Source organism: Gekko japonicus, unplaced genomic scaffold, assembly GCF_001447785.1.
Source record: "Gekko japonicus isolate JY-2015 unplaced genomic scaffold, Gekko_japonicus_V1.1 scaffold9, whole genome shotgun sequence".
Classification (NCBI taxonomy): Eukaryota; Metazoa; Chordata; class Lepidosauria; order Squamata; family Gekkonidae; genus Gekko; species Gekko japonicus.
Window position 1 is genome coordinate 3,493,865 of NW_015168044.1, and position 26,452 is coordinate 3,520,316.

At 45.4% G+C, this 26,452-nt stretch overlaps 1 protein-coding gene across 1 annotated transcript in view; it reads right to left on the bottom strand.

Annotated features, from left to right (window-relative positions):
• Positions 1 to 25,980, bottom strand: part of BIN3 (bridging integrator 3) — a 118,640-nt gene extending 92,660 nt beyond the window's left edge. Inside the window, exon 1 of the mRNA XM_015414193.1 lies at positions 25,924 to 25,980. Within this exon, the coding sequence (XP_015269679.1) occupies positions 25,924 to 25,931 (8 nt within the window). The 5' untranslated portion in view covers positions 25,932 to 25,980. The remainder of the gene's footprint in view (positions 1 to 25,923) is intronic.
• Positions 25,981 to 26,452: the final 472 nt, after the last annotated feature.

Sequence of the window (26,452 nt, forward strand, 5' to 3'; positions counted from 1 at the left end):
GAGTTGCCCAAAAAGACCAACACAACCACTTTTAACTTCTCTGAAATGAGGGGACATGTGAGGAGGAAACTGAAAGGAAAAGTAGAAAGGGTCAAAGGCAGGCAAAAAGGGAATATGAGGAGTATACTGCAAAAAACATAAAGACCAACAATAAAACTTTCTTCAAATACATTAGAAGCAGGAAATCAGCAAGGGAGGCAGTGGGGCCCTCAAAAAGGATATTATAGCACTGGAAAAAGTGCAGAATAGGGCAACTCGAATGATAAAAGGGTTGGAACACTTTCTCTATGAAGAAAATTTAAAGTGCTTGGGGCTCTTTAGCTTGGAGAACCGATGGCTGAGGGGTGATATGATCGAGGTTTATAAGGTTATGCATGGGATAGAGCAGGTAGAGAAAGAAGTACTTTTCTCCCTTTCTCACAATACAAGAACTCGTGGGCACTCCATGAAATTGCTGAGCAGTCGGGTTAGAACAGATAAAAGGAAGTGCTTCTTCACTCAAAGAGTGATTAACACATGGAATTCACTGCCACAGGAGGTGGAGGCGGCTACAAGCATGGATGGCTTCAAGAGGGAATTGGATAAACATATGGAGCAGAGGTCCATCAGTGGCTATCAGCCACAAGGTATAGATAGGAACTCACCGTCTGGGACAAGTGATGCTCTGTATTCAGTGGGAGGGCTTCTAGTGTACTGGTCCCACTGTTGGACCTCCTGATGGCACCTAGTATTTTTGGCCACTGTGTGACAGAGTGTTGGACTGGATGAGCCATTGGCCTGATCCAACATTGGCTTCTCTTATGTTCTTACGTTTTTCTGTGGCTACACCTATGCAGTAGAAAGGGCTTCCAGATGATATGACCTCACACAGGTATGTGGGGGCACTGCAAAGCAAAGCTTTTGCCATGTCTTGAGTCGCCCACGAGTGAAGACTGTGGCTGGCTTCCTTTTATTTGTACTTTCTGCCAGTGTGATATTGTGTTTTTTTCTCCCAGTGAATGTAAGCGGCTTTCAGTCCCGCTGATCAGGAGAAAAGTGAGACAAACATTTTAAATGAATAGCTAAACAGGACCTTCAGGTTTAGAGATCGTACATCTCTAAATAGCAGTTGCTTGGGGAACGGAAGGCTACAGGCTGGCTGGTACAGGGGGACTGGAGTGGGGGGGAAGAACTAGATGGACTTTTGGCCTGAGCCAGCAGGGCTCTTCTTCAGTTCTGTCCCTTTCTGTGCCTGAAGAGGGCACACACAAACCTAAGCAGCTCACTAGGCTCGTCCCCAGCTCAGCCAACTGGTCTTCTGCAGGGCTCAAACTCTGGATGCCACAACACAGACCACCTGTCTCTCCACAATCATTTTGTGAATCATTTCTCCTGTCGCATCATGTCCGTGGATGAAATCCAGAGAAATGGTGTTCAAATGCATGCGACCTTGCAGAGAAAAATCTCGGGCTCTCTGAATGTGCTTCAGTTCCCGTACTTCAGCAGGGTGAGAACACACTAGAGTTACATTTGGGGTGTGAAATCCTTTGAAATTATGTTCATAAATGGGAGTGCAGCCAAGACACTGAACGAGAGCATTTCCACTCTGTAAAGCTGCCTTGTTAAATAAAACAGTTTTATCTAAGTGATCAGCAGCTAACACTATGAAGATTCCTGGCCTCATTCCTTGGGTTGGCAGGAGAAATCCTGAGAAGGAAGCTCAACCAAGTATGGGTCTTGCAGCAACCTGGCCACCAAGTTCAAGAACAATGAAGGATCTGAAAAAAAGAAACCTTCCACCTCGTATGCTTTTTTGTCTCCAGCCCTGGAGGACCCAGCTGCAGGTGGCAGAGGAAAAGACAATTTTCATTTATACCCCACCTTTGTCCCCAAAGGGGATTCAAAGCAGCCTACATCATTCTCCTCTCCTCCACTTTACCCCATGCAACAACCCTGTGAAGTAGGTAGGCCAGTCTGAGAGTGAGTGACTGGCCCAAGCATGCTTTCATGACAGAGCAGGGATTCAAGCCAGGATCTCCTACATCCTGGTCCAAAACACTACCCCCTACACCACACTGGCCATGTAGCTGAGGCTGGCTGACTGCAACCCCACCATCGTTCCCTTCACCAACCTGCCTTGTCCAAGGTGCTGTCTCCATCACGGTCTTGCTAAGATGCAAGCAGTGTCTTGAATGAGAGCTGCAGCATAACCGATAACCACTGTTTTCGTGTGTGTGTAATGTGTTGTCAAGTCACAGTCAACTTATGGCAACCCTGTAGGGTTTTCAGGGCAGGAGACAAACAGAGATTGTTTGCCATTGCCTGCCTCTGCGGAGCAACCCGGGAATCCCTTGATGGTCTCCCACCCAAATACTAACCAGCACTGACCCTGCTTCACTTCCAAGTTCTGATGAGATCGGGCTGGCCTGGGTCATCCAGGTCCAGGCACCGTTTTTATATACGAATTATAAATTTTATTGTACTTGCCAAAGGTTCTTTATTGGTCATACATTCTTCAGATATATACTACAGTGATCAGTATTATTCCCATTTTTGCAGACTGAAGTCACAAGGTAAGTACGTGTGACTTGCCCAGTGACTCCATAGCAGAGATGGTAATTGAGCACCAAGCCCCTGCCTTCTACCCACTAAGATTGCACTGGGATGCAGGACTCTCAAAAGGCCCAAACCAATTGTATGCTATCCACTCCTTGCCTAGCACAACTACCAATCCTACAAACCACAAGTGTTTTAAAGAGATCACCTGATGCTACTTGTTCACCTTTGGGAAGCTCCATCACTTCACATGTTACCCAAGAAGCAAGGAAGGCTCAGCCCCAGCATGTACAGGTGCAAGAAGTGGGAACACAAAATACAGTTGGAAATAATACATCCTGTCATTCCGGGTTTCTTGCTGCTGTGTTGCACGGTGGCCATGGAAACTGCATGAGCCGTCCCACCCTGCTCCCCTTCCTTATAGGAATTCATAGCAACCACTCCAAACAGAACACCAAAGAAAAGATTTATTCAAATGGATAGCAAACAGCTTACAGTAAAAGAGAGGCCTGACCAAATTCTGCCTTAGCTAGCTTCAGGCCTGTGTAACTCTGAGGGACACGTCAGCTGGAATGCAGAAACTGTGCAACACCGTTGTTTGGGAATGAAAACCGGCATGGTGCAGAGCTTAAAGTGTCAGACTTGACTGGGAAGAACCAGGTTCAACTGCTTGCTCAAGTAATTAAACTCACCAGGTGACCTAAGGCCAGTCATTCACTCTCAGGCTGACCTACCTTACAGGGCTGCTGTGAGTATAAGAGGAGAGAATCATGCCACTCTGAGCTTCTTGGAGGAAGACTGGGATAAAACAGGCAAAAGAAATTAATAGCTAGCGCTGGAAACAGGCAGGAGAGGAGGGGACTGGGCATCTTAATCTCTGCACAATTCTCTTTGAGAAGAAAATTATCATTCTTTATGTAGTACTATTGTGGTGTTTTATAAGCAAAAGACAGATCCCTGTAGACCTGGGAGGTGGAGAAAAGAAGAGGATAACAAGAGATCAATGTGAGCAAAGGCAGGCATGATTTCAGATGGAGATTTAAAAACAAAGGGTTAAACCAAAAGCTTTGCAGAAGAGGGGTTTGCAAGAGAGAATGAAAACAAGGGGACCTTTGGGCAGTCAGGATGGGAGAGTCCAAGGAGCAAAGGCAACAGAATGGTTCATGTGTGAGCAGAAGGATAAAGGGATGTAAGAGAGTTTTATTAAAGAGAATGATGAGGTATTTCTTCTGGGTGAGAAAGACGGCAGCAGATGAGTATTTGCAAGGGGAAGCAGCAACTGGCTTTCAATCCTGCTTTGACAGGACAGTCAGTGGGTACTTCTCATGTGCAAGGTCTCTGGGACACAGACCGCTTTTCTTGCCTTCCAGAGATCTAAGAATCTTATCAGTGAATAAGCAGCCAAGTCAGAATCCCTTACCCACTGCAAGATGATAATTTTTTTTTTAAAGCTAATGATATTTTATTCGCCCATCAAAAGAAAATTACTCACTCTGAGCGCGTGGGTGAGTAGAACTCTGCAAGGCTGTTTTAGGCCCTGACTGCACTACAAAAATAACCACACCGAAGCAGGCTTGTGAAACACGGTTGACGCTCAACTGTGTTATAACAATGTTTGTAGCTGCCTGTATGGAAACAAGAAAACACTATGATGACCACCATAGGCAACCAAGATCTGGCTAGAGGAGTGACAACAAGCACAGGACTTTTACTAAACTGCATGAGAAATCAATATAGTTCCCTCACATACATCCCCCCCCCAGAACTTATCACACATGCCTCTGACCTCACTGCCAGCATATCTATGGCCCTACCTCAGATGCTCAACGTCCCCCGTGCAACTGCCTTTTGGATTTGCAGAGGGCTACCAGTGAGCTTGACGCTGTGGTGGCTCAAGTGGTTAAGATGCTGAACTGCAGGCTGTGGAAGGTCAGTAGTTCAGCAGTTCGAAACTCGGGTGCCGCATGATGGAGTGAGCTCCCATCTCTAGTTCTAGCTCCTGCCAGCCTAGCAGTTCGAAAGCAAGAAATTGCAAGTAGATAAATAAGTACCACTTTGGTGGGAAGGTAACAGCGTTCCGTGCGCCTTGGTGTTTAGTCATGCCGGCCACATGACCACAGAAACGTCTTCGGACAGCGCTGGCTCTTCGGCTTGGAAACGGAGATGAGCACCGCAACCCTAGAGTCGGACTCGACTGGCTTTCGAGCAAGGGAACCTTTACCTTTAACAGTGAGCTTGTGACCAGGCTGGCATTACATGGGACCACGTGAACTGAAGCAGGTAAGCTTTATACACCTTCTTCTCTTCTTCTTCTTATACCATCAGGCCACTGGGTCCATATCGCTCAGTAGTGTTTACTCTGACTGGCAGTAGACTGACAGGTTCTCAGCCATAGAAAGCTCCTTCCCAGCACTGATCCCCAAGAGCCTTTATGTGGAGGAGCTAGAGACTGAACGTCTGCTCTACTATCCTCACTGGGAGTAGACATCTAACACATAAGGAGACTTGGCATTTGCCACACTAATAAGCCCCACTGCATTACAGGATCACAACTGAACACATTCCAAACCCTGGTTACAGGCAAGGCAGCTTGAGACCTCTTATGAAAACTCAGTTTGGCCCAAGCTTGTAAATGGACCCTTCCTTGGATGCCTGCAGCGATCAAGATTTGCCTCTGAGCAACCAGGCAGCAAAGCTTTGGCTTCTCCCCACTCTGTTCAGACCACAAATGACCAACATGGTTAAATATAGAAAGGCAGTCTAGTAACTTTGGGGACACATATGCAAAGTTGCTTTTAAAAAAACAGACAGAGCTAATGATCCAGCACTTATCACTACCAAATTCTGCAAGCAGAAAAATCCAGGTTTGTCTGACAAGAACAAATCATATCAGTTACATGTATTTTATCTGCATACTGTACGTGGCAGCAGAGTCTTCTTAAATTATATTTTGTGTAAGATACAGTCGGTGGCACCATCTCCTCCCTTCAGCATTGCTCCCAATTTTACAATACACAAGATTAGAAATTAAACATATTTAAGACAAAAAATATATAGTTCTGCATGGCTTTGCCTGGCATTTAAGGGCTTGCAGACCATGCTTCCTCAAAAGCAAGCCAAGAAAAAAAAAAGAAAGGTGGGGAGATGTTTCAGGGTGTGATGGAAAAGGAGGGCTGGTTCATCAACTGTCAGTTCCCCACAATCAAATATTGTCAAATATTCCACACAGCCAAGAATCCCACTGTGTAGATGGCAGCTCACTTTTATATTTCATTGTGATGTCATTTGTTAATAATTGCCTTTTTAAAGCTGACGCTGTTTTGGAATACTTGCTGTTTCTTTGTTTTATTTCTGTTATTGAGGTTTTTGCTTTTAAAAAAAATTGTAACTGCAAGTTTACCCCAGTGTTCCAAAATAAAAGCTAAAGAAGAATTGCTCAGTGAATCATTCACATTTATGGAAACCTTAACATTCTTAAAAGTTATATTAATTCATTCTTCTTCTTTTTTTAAAAGAAGAAGAAGTTAATTTTATTGGGTTGTATCTTACCACTCAAATCAACTTAGCTAAGTATGACGCCTTCCTCTGCCGGAAAAGGCTGTTCCTCCAAAGGTAGGTACCACACTTCGCTTGAGCAGAGCAATCAGTGTAACTTTGCTACTCTCCAGTCCTTTGGTAGTACAGAGGTTGACTTTAGGGATAAGTTACATAGGCCCCAGTCACACGGGCCGGATATCGCGGGGGGAGGCGTGGCTGTTTGCCCCGCAGCAAAATAACGCACGACTGCGCAATCAGGCGTCCCCTCGCGCACCCGTCGAGGTCCTGTGGTTAGGGGGGAGGTGCCGATCACACGACGCACGAAAGAAGCGGCGTGGCACGGCAAAAGGGGTTGTTTGTTTTTTTTAACCTGAAGTATGTGCATGCCCCGTTGGGTGCTTGTGCGCATCCCTGGAGACTTCGGGGGGGGGAACCTTTTCACAATGGGGCATGGGTGGGCGCCGGATGCCACCGGAAACGCGATCAGACACCCACCCTTGGCCCGCGGTTTCCGGAAACTAGTACCTCCGAGGTACTAGTTTTTTGCCGCGCATCTTCGGAGGGAAGCCTTGGTTGAGCCACGGGAGCTCTACGCTTCCCAGATGTGGCGGTGAGATCGTGCCCGGAAAATTCGCCTATCTTCCGTCTCTCTAGCGTGGCTAATGCTCCATGTGACTGGGGCCATACACTGGTTAGCAAAGAAACAATTTGAGTTCCTTAAGAACCTTCAGGTGTATGCAAAGAAGTCTTTCAGCTTCTCTGCCATCTCCCCATATTTCTTTTCATTCCTTTGTCATCTAATGGTCCAGCTGCCTCCCTGGCTGGTTTGCTTCTCTAAACAACAGGAAGCACTGAGTAGGAAGAAATAGACAGTTCTCCCAGTGAAGGGAAGTATGCAATGGGATCCCACAGGGATCAATATTCACAACCTGTTCATAAATGACATGGAATTGGGGCCCTCACCTGGATAGTCCAGGCAAACCCGATCTTGTCAGATCTCGGAAGCTGAGCAGGGCCAACTGTGGCAAGTATTTGGATGGGAGACCAGGGCCAGGAGGCAAAGGCAGGCTATCAGGCCACTTTTCTGAATGTCCTCCATGCCTCAGTAGGAGTTGTCAGAGATCGCCACGACTTCCAGGCACGGGCACACAAACACAAACACACATGCAAAAACACAAAAATAAATAAATGGTGTGGAATTTGGGATAAGCAGCGTAGCAGCCAAGTTTGCCAATGGCACAAAACTATTCAGGACGGTGAAAGCCAATGCTGACAGTGAAGGAGTTCCAGGAGGATCTCTATATTGGGCTGAGTGAGCAACAATGTGGCACATGAAGTTCAACATCAGTGAGTGTAAGGTGATCCACAGTGTTCCCTCTAAGCTGAGTCAGTGTGAGCTAGCTCACAGTTTTTTAGCCTCCGGCTCACACCTTTTTGCCTTGGCTCAGGAAGGACGGCTCCGGAGCAAACTAATTTATGCAGTAGCCAAATGGCTCGCTCACAACTTCAATGCCAGTAGCTCACAAAGTAGAATTTTTGCTCACAAGACTCCACAGCTTAGAGGGAGCATTGATGCTGATGTGGTCTGAACTTCCTGAAAATGATAAAGAGACTTTGGAGGAATAGTGGACACATGAATGAAAATATTGATTCAGTGGGTGAAAAAATGCAAGCTTCATTTCTGGAGATTAGTAGGAAAGAGGCTAAAAACAAAACTGACAATATTATAATGCCCTGTATAGATCTATTATACATACTCATTTGGAATACTGTGAGCAGTTTTTTTTTTTAATCTGAAAAGAGACACTGCAGAGCTGGAAAAAGTACAGAAGACTGCAACCAAGATATTAAGGGGTGGGAGCACCTTTCCTACAAAGAAAGGCTAAAGAGAGTGTCATTTTTTTGGATTACAAAAAAGACAACTGAGAGAAGATATGATAGAGGTTTCTAAAACTGCACAGGGTAGAAAGGGTAGAAAAAGTGAATATCAGAATTTGAGAGCACCCAATGAAACTGATTGGCAATAGATTCAGGATGGACAAAATGAAGTATTTCTTTACTCAATAACTGATTAAATATGGAATCCACTGCCAGAGGATGTACCGATGGCCTTAAAGGGAACCTCCACATACAGAGACAGTAGACCTCTGAATACCAGTGCTAGGGGGCAACATCAGGGGAATATTTTGGCCTCTCTGCCCTGTTATTGGCCCTGCAGAATAACTTGGTTGGCTATTGCCTGAGACAAGATAGCACACTAGATAGACAACTTGTCTGATCCAGTAGGGATTTTTTATGATATAATCCATTGTTCCACAATAATATAGTAATTTGGTTTGATAATTAGAATATCAAACTGTTAAGGAATAAAATATTTTTGTTCTAAAAAGATTGTACTTGAAAAATATTTGCCCATTATTTCACAGTATCTGACTGGTCTACTGATCAAATCCTTACTGATTAATCAAACGTCCATCCTTAATGAACAACCCCAAATGTGCAGAGTATAGCCTTGCTGAAATGGAGAGTAGGTAGCCCTTTTGGGTTTTTGCTTCTCTATCCCAGTAGCTTCTGGTGAAGGGATCTACTGGTTGGGATCTCCTGGTAACTCACCAGCTGCTACGGAATAGTTAATGCAAACCCAAGAAGACTCAAGAAAAGACCTCCTCTGCTTCATGTAAAGCTTTTATTTCATAGGGTTTTCCTTTTGTGTGGCTTAGCTGATAGCTCTTCCTAATTTCTGTTCTGTTTCTAGGACAGAACAAAACTTGGCAACAAATTGGGGAAGGGGGGGCTTAAAATATGTTTCACGAACCAGAAGTAGCTCTCATTGAAGAAAGGCTGGTAAATCCTTGCCCTGTTAATATATCTTGAAATATGTTTTATACCCAGCACTGTCCAGTTCTAATTAAGGAGTGCATCTGAAGAAGGCTACAAACTGCAGATTTTGGCTTGGATCTGGCCAGCTTTTTCATTCAATCTCACCCTACTCCTCTCTATACCACAGACCCCATTCCCTCCCCCCCCCCATAGCTTTTGTACCTGTGGTTCCTGTGATTCTCAGCATAACCTTTTTGAGTGGTTGAAGAGGACACCTCCTTCCTTTTAAACAAGCAGAAAAACTTCTTGGATACAGCCCTTTGGGAATTTCCATCATATCCTAAAACACTGTCCTCCACCACCCCCTGCCCCATGATCACCCTGATGAAGACCTTCTATGGAATGTGGAAAGTTGCTCACCTCCTGATAAGAATGCTTAGAACTGCAGCCTCAATTTGAATTGGGCCTGTCAAATCCACAACAACAAACATGTATGAAGCAAAAAAAAGGTTAATGGCTTCCAGCTGTTCCTGGTCTCCTGTCCAAAAACGTACTGGTCCAGGTGGAACGCCGCAGTTTGCATCTGCTTCACACACAGAACAGCTTCAGCCTAAAAAAACAGTCTCCTGCACAGATTTCTTCGGGGAAACATAAATATATACTTAAAGGGAAACAAAGAAAGAAACCTACTCAGATCAGTGCAAGTTTTCTTTGTTTTCTTTCTCCTGACCTTACATTGAATGCCAAGCACTCAATCCGGTTAATGCAATAACTTACCAACCATCCGGTTTACAGGATTAACACCTGCTCACAACTACAGAACCAGAGAACCAATTACTTATTAATGAACTAAGTAAACATGAACTTCACATGTATGCTACATTTTCAGTGTGCACAACAAGCATTTTTTAAAATCCTCCTAGTAAACACAGCAACAACCACCATGCAAAAATCACCATCAGAGAGCACTTAAAGCTTTCCTTGACTCCACCTTTTTTAGTCTGATCCCTGCTGACTTTTTTTTTAAGCCTTCAAATTTGCCCACTGGAGCCAGAAAACGACCAGATTGTATCCGCTTTCAAGACCCAACAGTGTTTGGTTTGATGTGCTTTCTTTCACAGCTCCAGGAAACTCCAAATTGCTTTACACTGCGATTAGGCACTTTTGAGCAAGTGACTGAAGCAACAATGGCAGAAGCCCCCATGCATCAAGCACTAGTAGTATTTCCTAGGGCTCTTCGTGTTTCACCTGCAACTGCTACCTGAGCTGCTCAAAGCAGACAACACAAGCTGCTATTCTGAAGCCAGCTGCTTAATAAGAAGTTTGCTCAGAACCAACAGGACATTAACATCTGCTAGAGGGATGAAAGAACTGAAAGGGTGCAAGAAGTCATAAAGACCACTGCTGACCCACAGACTCAACCCTGTTCCACAACTACCACAAATCAAATTGCTCAGTCCTGGCCACCACTTCTGCCACAAGTGGGGAAAAGATGTGCTGCTGAAGCTTGCAGTACAAATAAGCTCCAGATGTTTCAAACCAATTGCGTGGCTTGGGCCCATGCCCTTAAAGCAGAAGGCCAGCAAATTCTACCATCATTCCCAATACACTCCTGTCTAAGTCAGCTACCAAAGTGCCAGCTGCTACTTCCTTTGGAGGGGGGCGCAGATCTGGCCCTGGGACCTACAAACAGTGATCTTTCTTCCACAAGATTTTGGCAGAAGGAGGGCACCACAAATAATATTAAGTCTTCCTAAAGCTGAAACAGCTAGGCACTTACAACATTTGTCTACATCCCTAACTAAAGACTTTAGGAAAATTCCAATTAATGTAGTTGCCTTTTCCTGCAGAAGCCTAGGTGGCCTATTTGCCCTTAAGGGGTTGCTAAATACATGTTTATACTCCAAATGCCCAATCAAAGCAACTAAGCTACATCTTTGCCTTGGCCGGCACTTTATACACCACATCGAATTGAACAACCTTCTCAGCATACCTATATTGTTCTCCAGAGCAGCATACTTGAGAAACTAATACAGTATTCCAATGACAAAACAAATGCACAAAGAAATGTGGCTTATGCATGGATTGAGACTAAAGGCACTACTCACCCTACCGTTTCAAAGCATCTTTAGGGCCAGTTTGAGTTGGCCACCAAGTGAACATACAAACATGTGTAGCACCTTTCAATCACAACAGATTATTGGTCCATCTAAGTCAGCACTGTCTACTTTCACTGGCAGTGTATCTCCCAAACCTCAGGAAGCCTTTCCCAATGCCTACTAACGGTGGAAATTCTTTAACTGGACCTATGAGGGATTGAAGATGGAAGCTTCTGTGTTACTGCCACACCGCAGCCCCTTCCAAAATTCAAGAAGGAGCCACCACAGCATCCTCACTAGCCTACCTAAGCGATGCGCATTTGTAAACACTGGTGTTAAATTTTTAGTTATACACCTAAAGAATGTTATGCCTGTAGGTGAAACACATGAAAACGTAGCATGAGAAGCACAGGCCACATATTTATCCTCAACAGAAGCCTGCTGAATTGCACCATTGCTTCAATGTCACTCTTTGAAGGGAGCGGTGGGGGAAGGGAGCGGTGGCGCAGGGGATTTTTCCCCCTGCTGGTGTGAGCAACCAAGCCTTGTCCTAGCTCATCGTCTACCCAGCGATTCGAAAGCTTCAGCAAGTAGATAAATTGGGGACCACCCATAAGGGGGTGGGCACACCACTCCCTCTGGGAAGGTGTTAGCTGCTGAGTGTGACTTCTGAAGGCGCGGCGAGATCGAAAGATGAAAGAGTTGTTTCGGCTTCCCTGCAGTGGAGCGAGTCGGCCAGGCGGTGGCAGCACGACATCAAGGAGCCTTGACGTCATCAGCCAGCCGACAAGAATACACGGAACACGACTGATCCAGCCCGCAGATGAAGCCCCGGCTAGCTGCAATGTGTGTGTAATTAAAAATGCTGTATGTTTGTCTTCCCTATCCCCCATGAATATTGTTAGTTCAATTGTCAAAGAGTAACTGAGCCCGCAGGTGCGTGGGAAAGAGCGATCAATAAATTGAAAGTATTATTATTTATTATTATTTACCACACCAGCTAGCTACAACGTATACAGCTAACAAAAGCAATTCTACAAATCACTAGTCTTATCCAACACAGGAGTACTGTGTACTCCTCTCATTACTTCTGTATCTTCAGACACAAGCTTATCTCTCAAGAGTCTGCCCATATCTTTAGGCCAAATGTGGCCTACAGAAAATGTTATCTCATGTGCCGCGCAAGCCCCCTGCCACCTTCATTCAAGTTTGCCCAAAGGATAAGTTATGTACCAGGAATGGAGAACTGGGCCACTGATTTGTCTCCAAGGGAGATCCTGCACTTCCAGTGGCCAGTCAGTCACAAGCCAGTCAGTCACAAACTCTCCACTTTGCCCTTTTGCGAAATGGGAATGCATATGGACCCTCCTTCACCGCCAAGAGTGACGCATGTTCGTGATGCTTTTTGGATGAAAGGTTATCAGGGAGGAGGAAAGACCAGCATCTTGCAACAGTTACACCCATCTTCTAATTACAATCAAGTGCTGTTGCAGGCATGAATTAAGCCTTCAAACATTCATGTGAGGCAATTCTCTTATTCCCACTTTTACAGATGAGAAAATTGAGCTAGCCTACAGAAGCACCAAGCCCTGATCGGATTCAGAACTAAAGTCCAGGTTTGTTCCTCTCTTTGTCCCAGGGCTCTCACTAAAACCCAAGCTGCAGGCAAGCCTCGGATTGAGGGCCCATTGTTGGGAGAGAGGCGGCACGCTCAAACTAAACCAAGCAGTGGTGGATCCCAAGCACAAAGAAAACACTCAAGGATGAATGTCTGAAATAGAGTCCATTCCCTGTTTATGCAGAACTCCCAGAAAGCAAAGGGATATAAATGCTAGGCATATTTTACGCTGACATTTGGGAGCAGGGCAGGAGCCCCTCAACAATAGACCCCCGCACACACATGTTGTAATTACCTCATTCACTCAAGAGTCGCCGGGGCCTCCATGAATAACTCTGACCTCCCACAGCCGAGTCTGCGCGTCATCAAGACCCTTTCCCCCTCCGAAGACGTACGGCATTCCGGCTCTCAGTGAATAACACAATTCATTCAAGAAGCAGTGGCTCCAACTCACCCTGGCCTTCTCGGCATGAATTAGCAACTATTACAGTCAATGTGGTCTCTGCCAGCTATTGACAAAACTGAACTGAGGGCAATTGTGTGCTTTTACACACAGACAGATCTCCAGAGTTTGATCCCCCTGGCATTCACATGCAAAAAGTGAGGACACCATATGCAAAAGAGCTAATGTGCAATTCCGCTGCTAAAGAAGAAGACGACAGGAATTACAGATTTATGGAAAGTAACCGCCTTGACAATGACTTATTTCTCAATGGAATAAAGTTCCTGATGCTCAGCATGCTTAAGAATGTTGTTGAAGAGCACTCCAAGGGCTATAAGCCCTGGAGACTCAAGGTTACCTCCAGTTCTCCATCAAGCTGCCCCCTCCATCAGTGCATCTGGCCAAGAGTTGCTTACTCAGACCAGTACTGGCTCTCCTACGTTTTCCCCAGCCAACTAGCTAAGATCTTTCTTTTAATTAGAAATCAAACTCAAGGCTGCACGTATGCAAACCATATCTTCAGCCACTGAGTCCATCTAAGTCACTACGGACTTAGCCACTGAGTCCTATGAAGAGGGGGTCCACCAGACCCTCACCCAACCAAGATAGCCAGCACAGAACCTGAAGCAGCTGCCTTAAGGTTCTTAGCAACGTTGCTCTGACCAGCCAAACTAACTAGCTCTTGCAACTTCCTCCAGGCTTCTGTTCTGAATTCACCCAGCTTTTATTAGTGGCCCCACCTTCGTGGGACACACGGCAGCCAAGTGTAGGCTTTTGGCAATACACTCACAAGGCTGGCCTCAAGACAGCTTTTGGCAGGAGGTGAAAGGAGGCTGAGAAGTGGACAACTGCCCCACTCGACCTTTCCTGTTTGCAGCCTGGAGTGGTTCTTCCGTAGCTCGCAACAGAGTCTATGTGAACACGCAGAAGTAAGGGTGGGGAGAGAGAAGTGAGGTGAGTGCAGATGTGAGAACAAGCACACCTCCTGCTATCATGCCCAGTTCGGCCCTTACACACTGCTCAGATGAAGACAACAGAGCAGTGGCAGAAGATTGCATCACGGCAGGCAGCATCTCCTTGTGCAACTGGGCTCTGAAACAGAACCAGCAAGAACACCCGGATAGGATTGCAAGGTTACGATGTCTCAATCTTAGTCCACCGGATTTACAAACAGGTTTTGCTTTCTCTTTTTGCCTCATCCATACACCTTGGAACAGGGCAGAGACTCAAATTAGGTCACTTGTAGCTTAAGTGTTACAGCCAGCAAGAAATTCTACAAGTCACATTTCCCCTCAGTTACACCTGAGCTGTGTTATTAGTCAAAAGAGATGCACAGCTATAACTGGGTGGGGGAGGGGAGCCTGCTCTTGCAACAGGCACCATGCTAGACTCTGTGAGAAATGTATGTGAATTCAGCTCTCCCAGCTCTGGCTTCGTTACCATTTTTGAATGTACCAAAAAGCACCAAATGCTGCTTGAATATGTGTTCCAAATCTCTTGCTGCACTTATACAGTTTGCCTGCATATTCAGGGTAGGTCTTGGGTCTGTCCATTTTGCACACGTGAACTGCACAAACCGTAAAGCACATCTTATAAGGATTCTCTGCCCCTCTACACAGAACTGCGTGCTATGAGATGGTGGTGACGTGTCCATGGCGGCAGAGTGCTGCTGGGTTGCCTGGTGGCAATCTTTCACATACACTTCCACCTTGGGAGGAAACAGTTAGGAAAGCTTGTGTGGTGTCGTGAGTAGAGACTCTGACTAGAACTGCGGAGGTCAGGGTTCAAAGCCCCATTGTGCTATGAAGAGCACTAGAAGATCCTGGGCCAGTCTTACATACGCACTCAGATTAGCCTACCTTACAGGGTTGTTGTGGGGATACAACAGGGCAAGAGAGAATCACGCATGCTGCCCTGAGCTCCTTGGAGGAAGGGTGGGATAAAACTGCGACAGCACTTAAAAGTACAGGGTGAATCTCCAGATTGTGACTTGTCAGCCCTAATTGCTCTCAATCTACAAAAGCCCTGTGCCACATTGTACCTGCTAAACAAAGAACATAAGACGCTTCTTACATCTGAATCACTAACTACAGAAAAAGATTCGTGGCAATTACCCTTCCCAATTCCAATCCCCAATTACCATAAGAAAACGAACTCTTTCTGTTGCATACATCAACATGGGGAATAAAAATCTCTCCACTCAAATTTTGCATCTGTAATGGAATGTGTAATTTTGATGCTCCCCCTCCCATCTGCATCATTATTATTATTAGAGGGTGGGTTTTTTTTTTTACTTAAAGCTGAGAAATGTGTCATGCTGTGGATCTCTGAATGCAATTTTGTTCTATACTATCAATTTTCTCAATTCTAGCACTGGGCTTTAAGCAAGTTATGATTCAAACAATGGGAGGGAGGAACCTTAAAGCAAGGAAGAACCCTTTAGGGAGTTAATCTTCTATTTATTCTAGATAATTGTCTCGGTTCTATTTTGTAAAAATTTTAATTCAAATTTTTGTTTGCAGCTGAACAGTAGCCAAATACCTCTTCAATCCAAACACACTGACTTGGGAGTACATCTCCATTTAATGTACCAGAAGCAAAAAGAACTAATTAATAAATGCCCTAAGAACACTGTCGTGACTTGTTTAGTTTCATATTGCATTGATATAAAAATGCACAAGTCCGTGGCCATTAAACTACTACAATAAACGCATAGACTACATTCAGGTTTGCCTAAACTGGGTACTTGACCCTCCAGATGCAGAGCTGTAGCTGCCTAGCTTTTCTGAAGCCGCTGAGCAACAATATCTGGATGGAGCAAGCATGAAGAACATGGCAACAAAAAGGAGCGCCATATATTTGGACAGAGCAAATACACTATGGGATACAGTGATGGATTCCTCCTGGATCACTGGGGAGGAAGGAAAGTTAAAGTTCTGATGAGGGGCTGGAAGTCACTGGAACAGATGTCACAAAGCATCAATGGTTACTTACTTAAACATTACTATCTCACTTTTTGCCCTGACCTGGATGGTCCAGGTGAACCTGATCCTGTCAGATATCGGAAGGTAAGCAAGGCTGGCCCTGGTTACGGCTTGGGTGGGAGACCACCAAGCCCAGAGTCGCTACACAGAGGCAGGCAACGGCAAGCCACCTCTGAAAGTCTCTTGCTTTGAAAACCCTGCGGATGCAACTTGATGGCACTTCCCACCGTCACCACATCTCACTTTTCAACTAAAAATCCCCAAGGCAGGAAGAGGCCATGCCTCAGTGGTAAAACATCTGCTTTGCATGCATAAAGTCCTAGGTTCAGTCCCCAACATCTCCAGTTAAAAGTTATCATGCAGGAGGTGATGTGAAAGACGCTTCCTGTGACCTTGGAGAGCTGCTGCCAGTCAGATTAGAGAACACTGACCTTGAAACACCAACAGTATGACTCAGTATCAGGCAGTTTCATGTGACTTAAGGTTCAAGGTGGCTAACAAAGTATTATAAAATCCACCGTGCCAATTGAGCAAACAACTAAATATTCACACCCACAATACAGGCAAATACAAAACAGCAATATAGGATGCTGACCAGCAGAGATTTGTTAGCTAGCAGTAACTCTAAGAGCCCTGTAAAATAAAGCCACATTTTCCGGCATCTAGAAGCTACTAAAGACAAAGCAGAACAAACCTCCTCGTGCAAGAAATTCTGCATTCTCACTGTCACTGCTAAGAAGGGTCTGTCCTGAGGTTTTTTGTTTGTTTTTTGTTTCGCTTCATCTACACCCTGCCTTTCTCCTCAAGGGGATCCCAAAGTGGCTTACACTGTTTACCTTTTTTCCTCCCAACAACGTTTCTGCAGAGGTATTTGCAGTCCGAGGTGCAAAAATGCAGTTTGTCCTCTCTTGCGGTGCAGCATCAGACTTCCCTGTTTCTAGGAATTCCCTTGCTGAGCCACAAGAGGGAGCAGACTGCATTTTTGCTCCTCAGACTGCAACTACCTCTGCGGAAATGAAAGAAAGCGGCGGAGGGATACAAATGCAGGAGTGAGGAGACCCGTTTGTGTGGAAAACATCTGGGCCTCCCAAATCCCAGTCCGACACTCTAACTCCTACACCACTCCGGCTCTCTAAGTACTGAGTACCTCCTCAGATGGTGCGAGAACACAAGAAAGTTGCCTCAAAGAAGATCACAAAACAGTAGTAGATTCATGGGGGAACAGGCAGTCGTCACACAGTTAATTGTAACACTTCAATTTCTCTCCTTTCAAGAAACTTAAGCGGAGGAGGCTCTTTGTTGTTTGTACCAAAGGATCAAACTCTAAAAAAAAAAAAGAATTCCTACAATTTAAACCCTGGTTTGTTACCTGAAAATATTATGGCAAAAAGGCAAAACAGCTGAAAGCACAGAATTTTAAAAAGCCAAAGTAATTCTAAGTGCCCGTGTCAAAACTTTCACGAAAGGTAATACACTGACTGAAATGCCCATCACATTCCAGGACCCAAGACAGAACGGGGGAATATGTGCACAGCAACGCTCCAGCTGCCATTTGCCAAAAAGCCGCTCTGCTTGCATGCCATTTGGCAATATGCTTTTTAAAAACATTCCATGTATTGAAAAAGCAGCTTGAGGGGCTTTGCACTATGAACTGGCAATCCCAGAAAGTGGCCCAAAATTAAGGCTGGAAAGGGAGAACGGAAGGGAGCTGTCACTGAACTCTTGAAGGAGAAATACATGTTTTATAGGACAAGGGCTCTTCATCAATCTCCACAGCAGTCAGCACTTCTTATCCTTAGCACCAGAAGTTCCTGACTGAAACATCATGCGGGTGGGAAGAAAGAAGAGAGCAATGTGACTTTAAGGTAAAGGTTCCCTTGCTCAAAAGCCAGTTGAATCCGACTGTAGGGTTGCGGTGCTCATCTCCGTTTCAAAGCCGAAGAGCCAGCGCTGTCCGAAGACGTTTCCGTGGTCATGTGGCAAACACCAAGGCCCATGGAACGCTGTTACCTTCCCACCGAAGTGGTACCTATTTATCTACTTGCAATTTCTTGCTTTCGAACTGCTAGGTTGGCCGGAGCTGGAACTAAGAGACGGGAGCTCACTCCGTCATGCAGCACACTCGGGTCTCGAACTGCTGAACTACCGACCTTCCACAGCCTGCAGTTCAGCGTCTTAACCACTTGAGCCACCGCAGCTCCTAATGTGACTTTACCCATGTCCAAAATCTCATTTCAATTGGGCTGTCAGCCACTACAGCTGCAATGCTGCCTGAAGGATAACAGCCTCGTCTGAAGGCCTGCCATTTACGAATACTGCCCTGTCAGGGCTCTGAGATCCAGGCCTGGTAGCTGAGCTTCGGCTGCTTGGGACCCATGGGAGGGCTTTCTTCAGCCTTTACCTCTGGATCATGCAACTCCCCCATCCCCACCCAAGAGCTAGGGTTGCCAGGCCTCAGGTGGGACCTGGAGACCTCCCAGAATTACAACTGAACTCCGGACTACAAGGATCAGTTCCCCTGGAGAAAATGGCTGCTTTGGAGGGTGGATTCTATGACACTGAACTCTGCTGAGGTCCCTCCCCCCCCCACCCCTGCCTTCCCCAGGCTCCACTCCCCCCAAATATCCAGGAATTCCCAGCCTGGAGTTGGCAACCCTACCAAGAGTCCAGGCTGGTGCTTTTCCTGTAGGCCTTCCAGACTAAAGAACTCTCTTTTCTGGAATGGTGCTTCCTGAGGTTTACTTTCCTGTACCTTTTATATAAAATGATGTATGTGTGTGTTTTAACTTGCTGTGAACCACTCTGAGGACCTTTGAGTAGAAAGGTGGTCTCAAAACCAACAAGTGTTAGTACGCTAGAGCGCAGCCTGGGCAGTGTTGCACCAGCATGCTGAGACTGCACATCCAACCTCTTTACAATGAGCAGCCCCACAGTTTAAAGAAACTGCAGGGTGCATGCAAAGTTGAAGCAGGAAACTCTTTTGCCCTGCCAGCATCGTGTTTAAACCAGGGCAAAGATTAGGCTTGCAAGTGGCAAGAGGTGTTTAAAATTTGCAAGCCTGTTAGAACAATAACAACATTGCTGGTGGCATGAGTGAGTGCAGGCTGAATATGGTCTTATACCACAGAACACACACTTATTCACTGACTGCCAGCCTTGGAAAAGTACAGTTTATAATCACGACAAATTGATCGTATGCCTGACAATCTTCTTGTGCACTGTGCCTGGGTGACACAGATGCTGACTTAAGGGATACAGCAAAGCTTCTCTTAACCCGGAAGAGCTAACACGAGTTCAATGGAGAGAGTAAGACCCTGTGGCAACTAATCCAACACGGTAACTGTCACTTTTCTTTTTTAGCTGGAAATCTTTATTACTGGATGACAGAAGGAAGCAGTGAGAACACAGCTGGGTTCTTCCAATTCATAAGATCAGTCTACCGAGCAAGTAACAAGGGGGGGGGGGGGGAGGCTCAAGCATTTGACATAAACCAAACTGAGAGAGGATAAATAAAAGCCCTTTTGATCACATCTGTAAGAAGTAAATGCAGCCTGTTTCTTTTCATCAAAATGTTCCAAAACCACTGGTGGTGGAAAGTGCCGTCAGGTTGCAGCAGACTTATGGTGACCCCGCAGGGTTTTCAAGGCAAGAGACAGAGGTGATTTGCCATTGCCTGCCTCTGCATAGCGATTCTAGACTTCCTTGGTGGTCTCCCATTCGAGTACTAACCAGGGCTGACCGGGGCAGTCTTTAAGCAGCGGCTGGACAAAGACTTGTTAGGGATGCTCTAGGCTGATCCTGCATTGAGCAGAGGATTGGACTAGATGGCCTGTATGGCCCCTTCCAACTCTGTGATTCTATGATCCTGCTTAGCTTTCAAAATCTGATGAGATCAGGTTAGCAGCCTGGGCACCTAAAAGGCATAGTTCTAATGCACAAGGCTCCATGCAAGATGAAGAAGCTCAACTTTAATAATGTTTTTCAAGGATTTCAAGATTCTAATGTCTCCCAAAACACTCTGAACACTCAGCGGCTCACCTTTACCAGTACTACAACAGCTAAGCCAATGGCAACTAAAAGAGTCAGTTCCCAAATAGCAGAGGTCCATTGTGGCATCAGACCAGATTTGCCATGAGCATCACAAGAACTATGGTGGTCAAATAGACTGAAGCAGAGATTACAAGAACAAAAAAATCATGGGACAAACACAGAACAGGATCCACCCAAGAAAGGTGTGATGAGACTGGAAGGTCAAACTATACATTACATTTGGAGTCCACAACATGTGGGTCAAACTTTAAAAGCACCTGTGAAATAAAGGAGAACTGGGGCAGAGACATTGGTCGTTTCCCCCAATAAACAGCCCCCCATATGGTACCTGGATCCCCCCCCCCCATGGGAGAAGCTTGAGAGCTGGTTTCTATCAAGAAAAGAGTTGGGAGAAGGGTTTAAGGCCCTGCGCTCGTGTCATCATGGCCCCAATCTAACTCTTCTCTGCCCCTCAAGCCACTTTTGTTAGGTTTGAGATCCCCAATCATAGATCCCCAATGTAATATGTAATTAGGCTCAGACATGGCTATCCATCACATCTACTAACCAGTACTGCCACAGACAGAAAGTTATATCTGAAAAGGGAGATCAAATGGGGAGGGGGGGGACCTTGGGGACTAGTCAGTGATTTAATTTAAATGCAGTGCTACAAAAAACATAAAGTGTCTAGGCACCCCAATCAAACATTTAGAAAAGGACAGGAAAATATTTGAGATGTAAGCTCTCAAGATTTTTTTTTTTTCCTGGCCTGCACATGCACAATAATTTTGTTTTGACAAGCTTTAAAGAGTTGATTGGCTGGTATTTAACTGCTGTGGGAAGTACACTTCAAAGCAAGATGGAGCATTTGACTGATAAAAAGAACACCTGTATTCAAATCCCTTCTCAGCCTTGGCCTCACTGTGTAGCCTTGGGCAAGTCACTATTTTTCAGGGCCAATTTCTCATAAGTATAAAATATGCAAACAACAGAAAATTCAGATTGCAACCTCTTCTGGCTAGACACACAAACACTGATCCCACGAAGAGATGGAATGCTAATACAACAGAGAAGAAGTTGAAGAAATAGGATATACAAGAAGCAGAACCCGAGATACTCGCGGGGGGGGGGAGTATGGTCCACGGCCTGCAAAGCAGGAGATCCTCACTGAGGAGGAGGAGGCCACAGGTGAGCCCAGCAGCAATGGTGGCAAGCAGTGAGCCCTGCGTGGCTCCCAGCCACCCACCCGCCATGGCTTCTCTCCCCCCCAGCAGCAACAGCAGCGAACCCTGCTCGGATCCCAGCTGCCTGCCCACGAAGGCTCCCCCGGCTCCCTCACAGCTGCCAGCAGCAAGCTCCACCACAGTTCCAAACAGCAAGTCCATTCTCCACGCATGCGCGAGAAAGCAGTTTTGGGGGGATTTAAGTATCCCCGTATATTTTTTAAAAACATGTCAGATTTTTCTGCACACCTAAGTAATGCCACAAGTGTGCAGGAATTTCCATTGAGCCTCCATGTGCCCCCAATTTGTCGAAATAAGTATCCACGCGCACTGGGGACACTTGGCTATTAGTATATAGAGCATTATGCCACACAGAACAGCCTAGCATTCCTGAAAAAAAGGCATTCATGCCAAGAGTTTGTAGAAATTTCAGGGTTTGGTTACACATCAGAATGCAGCCAACTAATTGACTTTTTCACAGGAACAAGCATAACCCCCTAATTCAATTAACTTCCTAGTTCTGTGAAATATTCTACGCACATTTTCTACATGTCTTCTAACGTTGCCACCACTTCTGAAAGCTTTGCAGCTTCGGATAGATGTATAATTTCCTTTTGAAAAATGACATGCAATATGCAGTCTGAAAAAACTGGCCAGATTCCTAAAACAACTAATCCCCAGGTCATTCAGTTTAACTCTTGCATTCTATTGCAGCTGTGCCCTTGGAGTATTGTTTAATCCAGAGTGAAAATAAAAACTACTCCAATGCAAATTACTAAATGCTACAAGAGCACTGGGCAACTGCCTGAATCAAGCCGCTCTACTGGCTTTTGAGAATTTTTAATTCACAAGGAACAGATTTGTGAAAGTAACAGCATCCAAATGCCACATTGCCTATGTTAAATATAATGGAAGCTAAACTCCTAAAAGACATTTTGTCCTGAAAAATTAGCACACTAATATCCATTCTTAAATATGCAGTCTTCTTAATCCCATCCCTTGTATGGAGAATAATTACAATACAAGACCAAGAGTGCAAGTAAGTATAGTAACAGGCAATGGTTAAGTGTGCGGACTCTAATCTGGGAGAACCGGGTTTGATTCCCCACTCCTCCACTTGCACCTGGCTGGATGACCTTGGGCAAGCTGTAGTTCTGATAAGAGCTGTCCTTGAAAAAGAACAGTTTCTGTCAAGAGCTCTCTCAGTCCTGCCTACCTCACAGGGTGTCTGTTGTGGGGAGGGGAAGGAAAAGGAGTTTGTAAGCCGCTCTGAGACACCTTTGGGTAGTGAAGGGCAGGGTATAAATCCAATCTCTTCTCTTCTTCTCTAAGCTGTGGAGTCTTGTGAGCAAAAATTCTGCTTTGTGAGCTACTGGCATTAAAGTTGTGAGCGAGCAATTTGGCTACTGCATAAATAAGTGTGCTCTGGAGCCATCTTTCCTGAACTAAGACAAAAATGTGTGAACCGGAGGCTAAAAACTGTGAGCTGGCTCACACTAACTCAGTTTACAGGGAACACTGGTAACAGGAGGACGCTGGGTCCTACAGACTGCCTATAAAGCAGGGGATGAAGCATGGGGGAGCTGAAGCAGAGCCATCCCTTTGCTTGCATTGCTCTACCCTAAAACCACTTTATCCTCCTTTTCACACAGAGCCTTCTAAAGAGCAAGTGGAGGGGGATCCAGCTCCCCACTCTCCCCTTTGCTCTACAATCCAGGGCATGTGCACTCACAGACATCACCCACACACCCTGGATTGAGCAGCAAACCCAATTCTGTACACACATCTGAGACCACCCTATCTAGTTTGACCTTAAGCATTCAAATCAAGACAAACTGGAGTATGACTGCATGCTTCCCAAACCTGCAAACTTTCAGTTGCACTCTGTATACACGGGACAGAGGGCAGAAGAGTGCAAGCAGGGCAAATCAGACATATTCATGCCCATCGCAAACAGAGGCTATGGTGCCATCTGAATGTGATCTATAAGAGTTATATGGTATGTACCAGAACAAAGTTTAAGTCCAGTGGCACCTTTAAGACCAACAAAGTTTTATTCAAGGTATAAGCTTTCATGCGCATGCACACTTCTTCAGATACGCTTACACCTTAAACGTTTCACTCTATCTGAGGAAGTGTGCCTGCACACGAAAGCTTACACCTTAAATAAAGCTTTGTTGGTCTGAAAGGTGCCACTGGACTTAAACTTTGTTCCGCTGCTTCAGACCAACACAGCTGCCCACCTGAATGGTAAGTACCAATGAAATGGCTAATGCCTTACTGTAAATTTTTTTTTTAACTTTTTCACAGGAGAGTAAAAAATACTTTATGCAGTCAAAACCCACCCCTGATAAACAGCAGGATGATTTCAACTCTTGTGAATTTCAATGTGATCTGAACAGCCTACTTGTCTTTGGAACTGAAGGCCAGACCATTCCACTGCAATAGTCATCATCAACCCATGTCCAGTTATCCTTGAAGATTTTAGGTATCTACCGGCTATACAAAAATGATACATTTTTCAGTTTTGACTTGCTGCCAATGTGATGAAAGCAAAGTGCCCAAACTATTAGTCCATGCATAGAGTTTGCAACCATTCCCATTCCAGATTTGCATTACTTTGAATCTAATTATTTCTCCCACGGCAACCACAACAGATATATATCTACAGTAAATAGTTCACTTTTGATCCATTCAATATACTGTATTTCCTCCCTGGTGTACTTGATCTATAAGCACCACTCTTGCATTATTAACACTGGGTTGGATCCATTCAGCTTTTTCACTCAATCTCACCCAATTCCCCTCCATATGATAGCTCCCATCCTACATGGCTTTAGTACCTGTAGATCCCAAGATCCTCAGCACAGCCTTGGTGGTGGCTCAAGAGAACACCTCCTTCCTTATTCAACAACAAACTTTGGGGGCAAGCAAATCTTACTAGACTGATTGTTATAACCACAAAACGTGACTACTCAACAAATATAGACTTGAAGAAAATTAGGTAGCTCATTTCATTCCCTGAGCTGCAGGTCAAATCCCAGGGAGGGAAGTAAAGTGCCCATCCTATTCCTTCTTCACAGCCTCTGCACCAGTGTTCCCTCTAAGCTGAGTTAGTGTTAGCTAGCTCACAATTTTTTAGCCTCTGGCTCACACATTTTTTGCCTTAGCTCAGAAAGGAAGGCTCCAGAGCAAACTAATTGATGCAGCAGCCAAAACGCTCGCTCACAACTTTAATGCCAGTAGCTCACAAAGTAGAATCTTTGCTCACAGGACTTCACAGCTTAGAGGGAACATTGCTCTGCACTCTCATCCCAGCACCCAGGCAACTGCCAGGTGGTGAACAAAGTGGCTGCAGAGAGGCTGCAAAGAAGAGAGCGTACGACCACCATCACAGCAGAAGACATCCAGAAAAAAGAGAAAGCTGATCACAGCAGGGCGGGGTGGTTTTACTTCCCTCTCTCCATAGTTAGCTGCCTCCCCCTCTGGGCACCCTGGCAGTCTCATTTGATTTTCTTAGCTACTGTGCTTCACATTAAGGCAAGGGCAAGAAGGCAGAGAGGGAAGTATTCTGTACAGCTAGAAAAAAATACAAATATGCCATTTAATTGGATTAGCTAAGGACAGGCCCCAATCCAGTTCCAACACTATCTACGAAAAGTATTCTTATTTTCTGGTGGGTTTTCAAGCCAATGAGAGTAAACAGTGTAGTCCATGCAATGCTCTAATATTCATTTTTTAATCTCCCCCAGAACCACTATCATGACCAACGTAGACAAAGGTACATCAGCATTCTCTTTTTTTATTTATTATATTTATTTATTATTTATTATTTATGCAACCGAAGTAGGTTCTAGTTTATGATAGCTTGTGCCACAGTGCATTTTTCCTATTAATTCAAAATGCCACAAGGATCTCTGCTGTTTTCACTGCAGCAGACAGTAGATATTACTCTGATTTTTTTAAACTAAGAAAACCCCTATTGGATCAGACTAGTAGTCCATGTAGTCCAGCATCCTGTCTCACACAGTGGCCAACCAATTTCTGGAGGGCCAATAGCAGGGAATAGGGGCCGAGACCTTCTTCTTATGTTGCCTCCTGGCACTGGGATTTAATTCATCAGTTAACAGTAAAGCCAGCCATTTAGTTATCTCTCAGCTGCCAAGATAAAAGAACTAATTCACCGGAGGAACAGTTCAAAACTGCAGGCAGACATTTAGCGATCTATTACAGTTAGATATAATCTGCGGCATACAGTTGTTTGTATCACTTCAGCTTCTGTTACCAAGGCTAGTTAAGCAAAGACTGCCTTAATGCACCTGACCAAAACTCCATCTAGCACAGCACACGGTACACACAAGTCACAGACTTCCGCGTTCACCTGCTTGTGATATTTGGATGTTTGCGCTACGGCAAATGTGGAGGGAGGAGGACACAGTATTACGTCCCCAAAGACTCGCAGGAAGGCTAGGCGGGGTTGCCGGCGAGAGACAGTACCTCTTGTGGAGGCAACAGAACCGTTTAAGAACCCTGCAAGGCTACGGGGAAGGGGGTGAGGAACCGGGTCGGGGTCAGCAAAATAAACGCGCGGCCGCGACCTCTCCCTTGACTTGCCCCCTCCCCATATACAACTCACCAACTCATGGCCCCCCGGCTCCAGCGCTCTTTTTCCCGGAAATGCCGGCTCTGTGCTCCGCCCACCTACCGGAAGTGAGGTCAGAGGCGCGCTGTGGAGCTCAGCCGTGTCGCGTACGAGCCCGAAGGCGGAGGCAGTGTTGGGAGGCGCTTGTATTAACCCTTTCCGCTATGTAGTGAAACTGAACGTCCCGTAACTAGGGTCACGACCAAGCAACGCTCTTCAGGCAGGGATTCTCTAGGATGCTTTTTATTGGGACTAAGAGTGAAGGTAGCCTGTGATGCTCCCTAGAACAATTGCTAGAAACAACTTTATAAGAATACCTTTCTATTACAAAAACATCCCAGAACAGCGTGTAGGCTTTCACGTTTCCCCGGAACAATTCATGAGGCTGCCAATTAAGTATTTTAAAAAGCGGGGAGGGGGAGAGAAGGAAAAGATGGAAAAGCCCTATTGTTCCTGACGTGGAGAGTTCTGACATGGAGTAATAGTCCTCCATCTTGTTGGAAAAGGCAATGTCTGGTGAGCA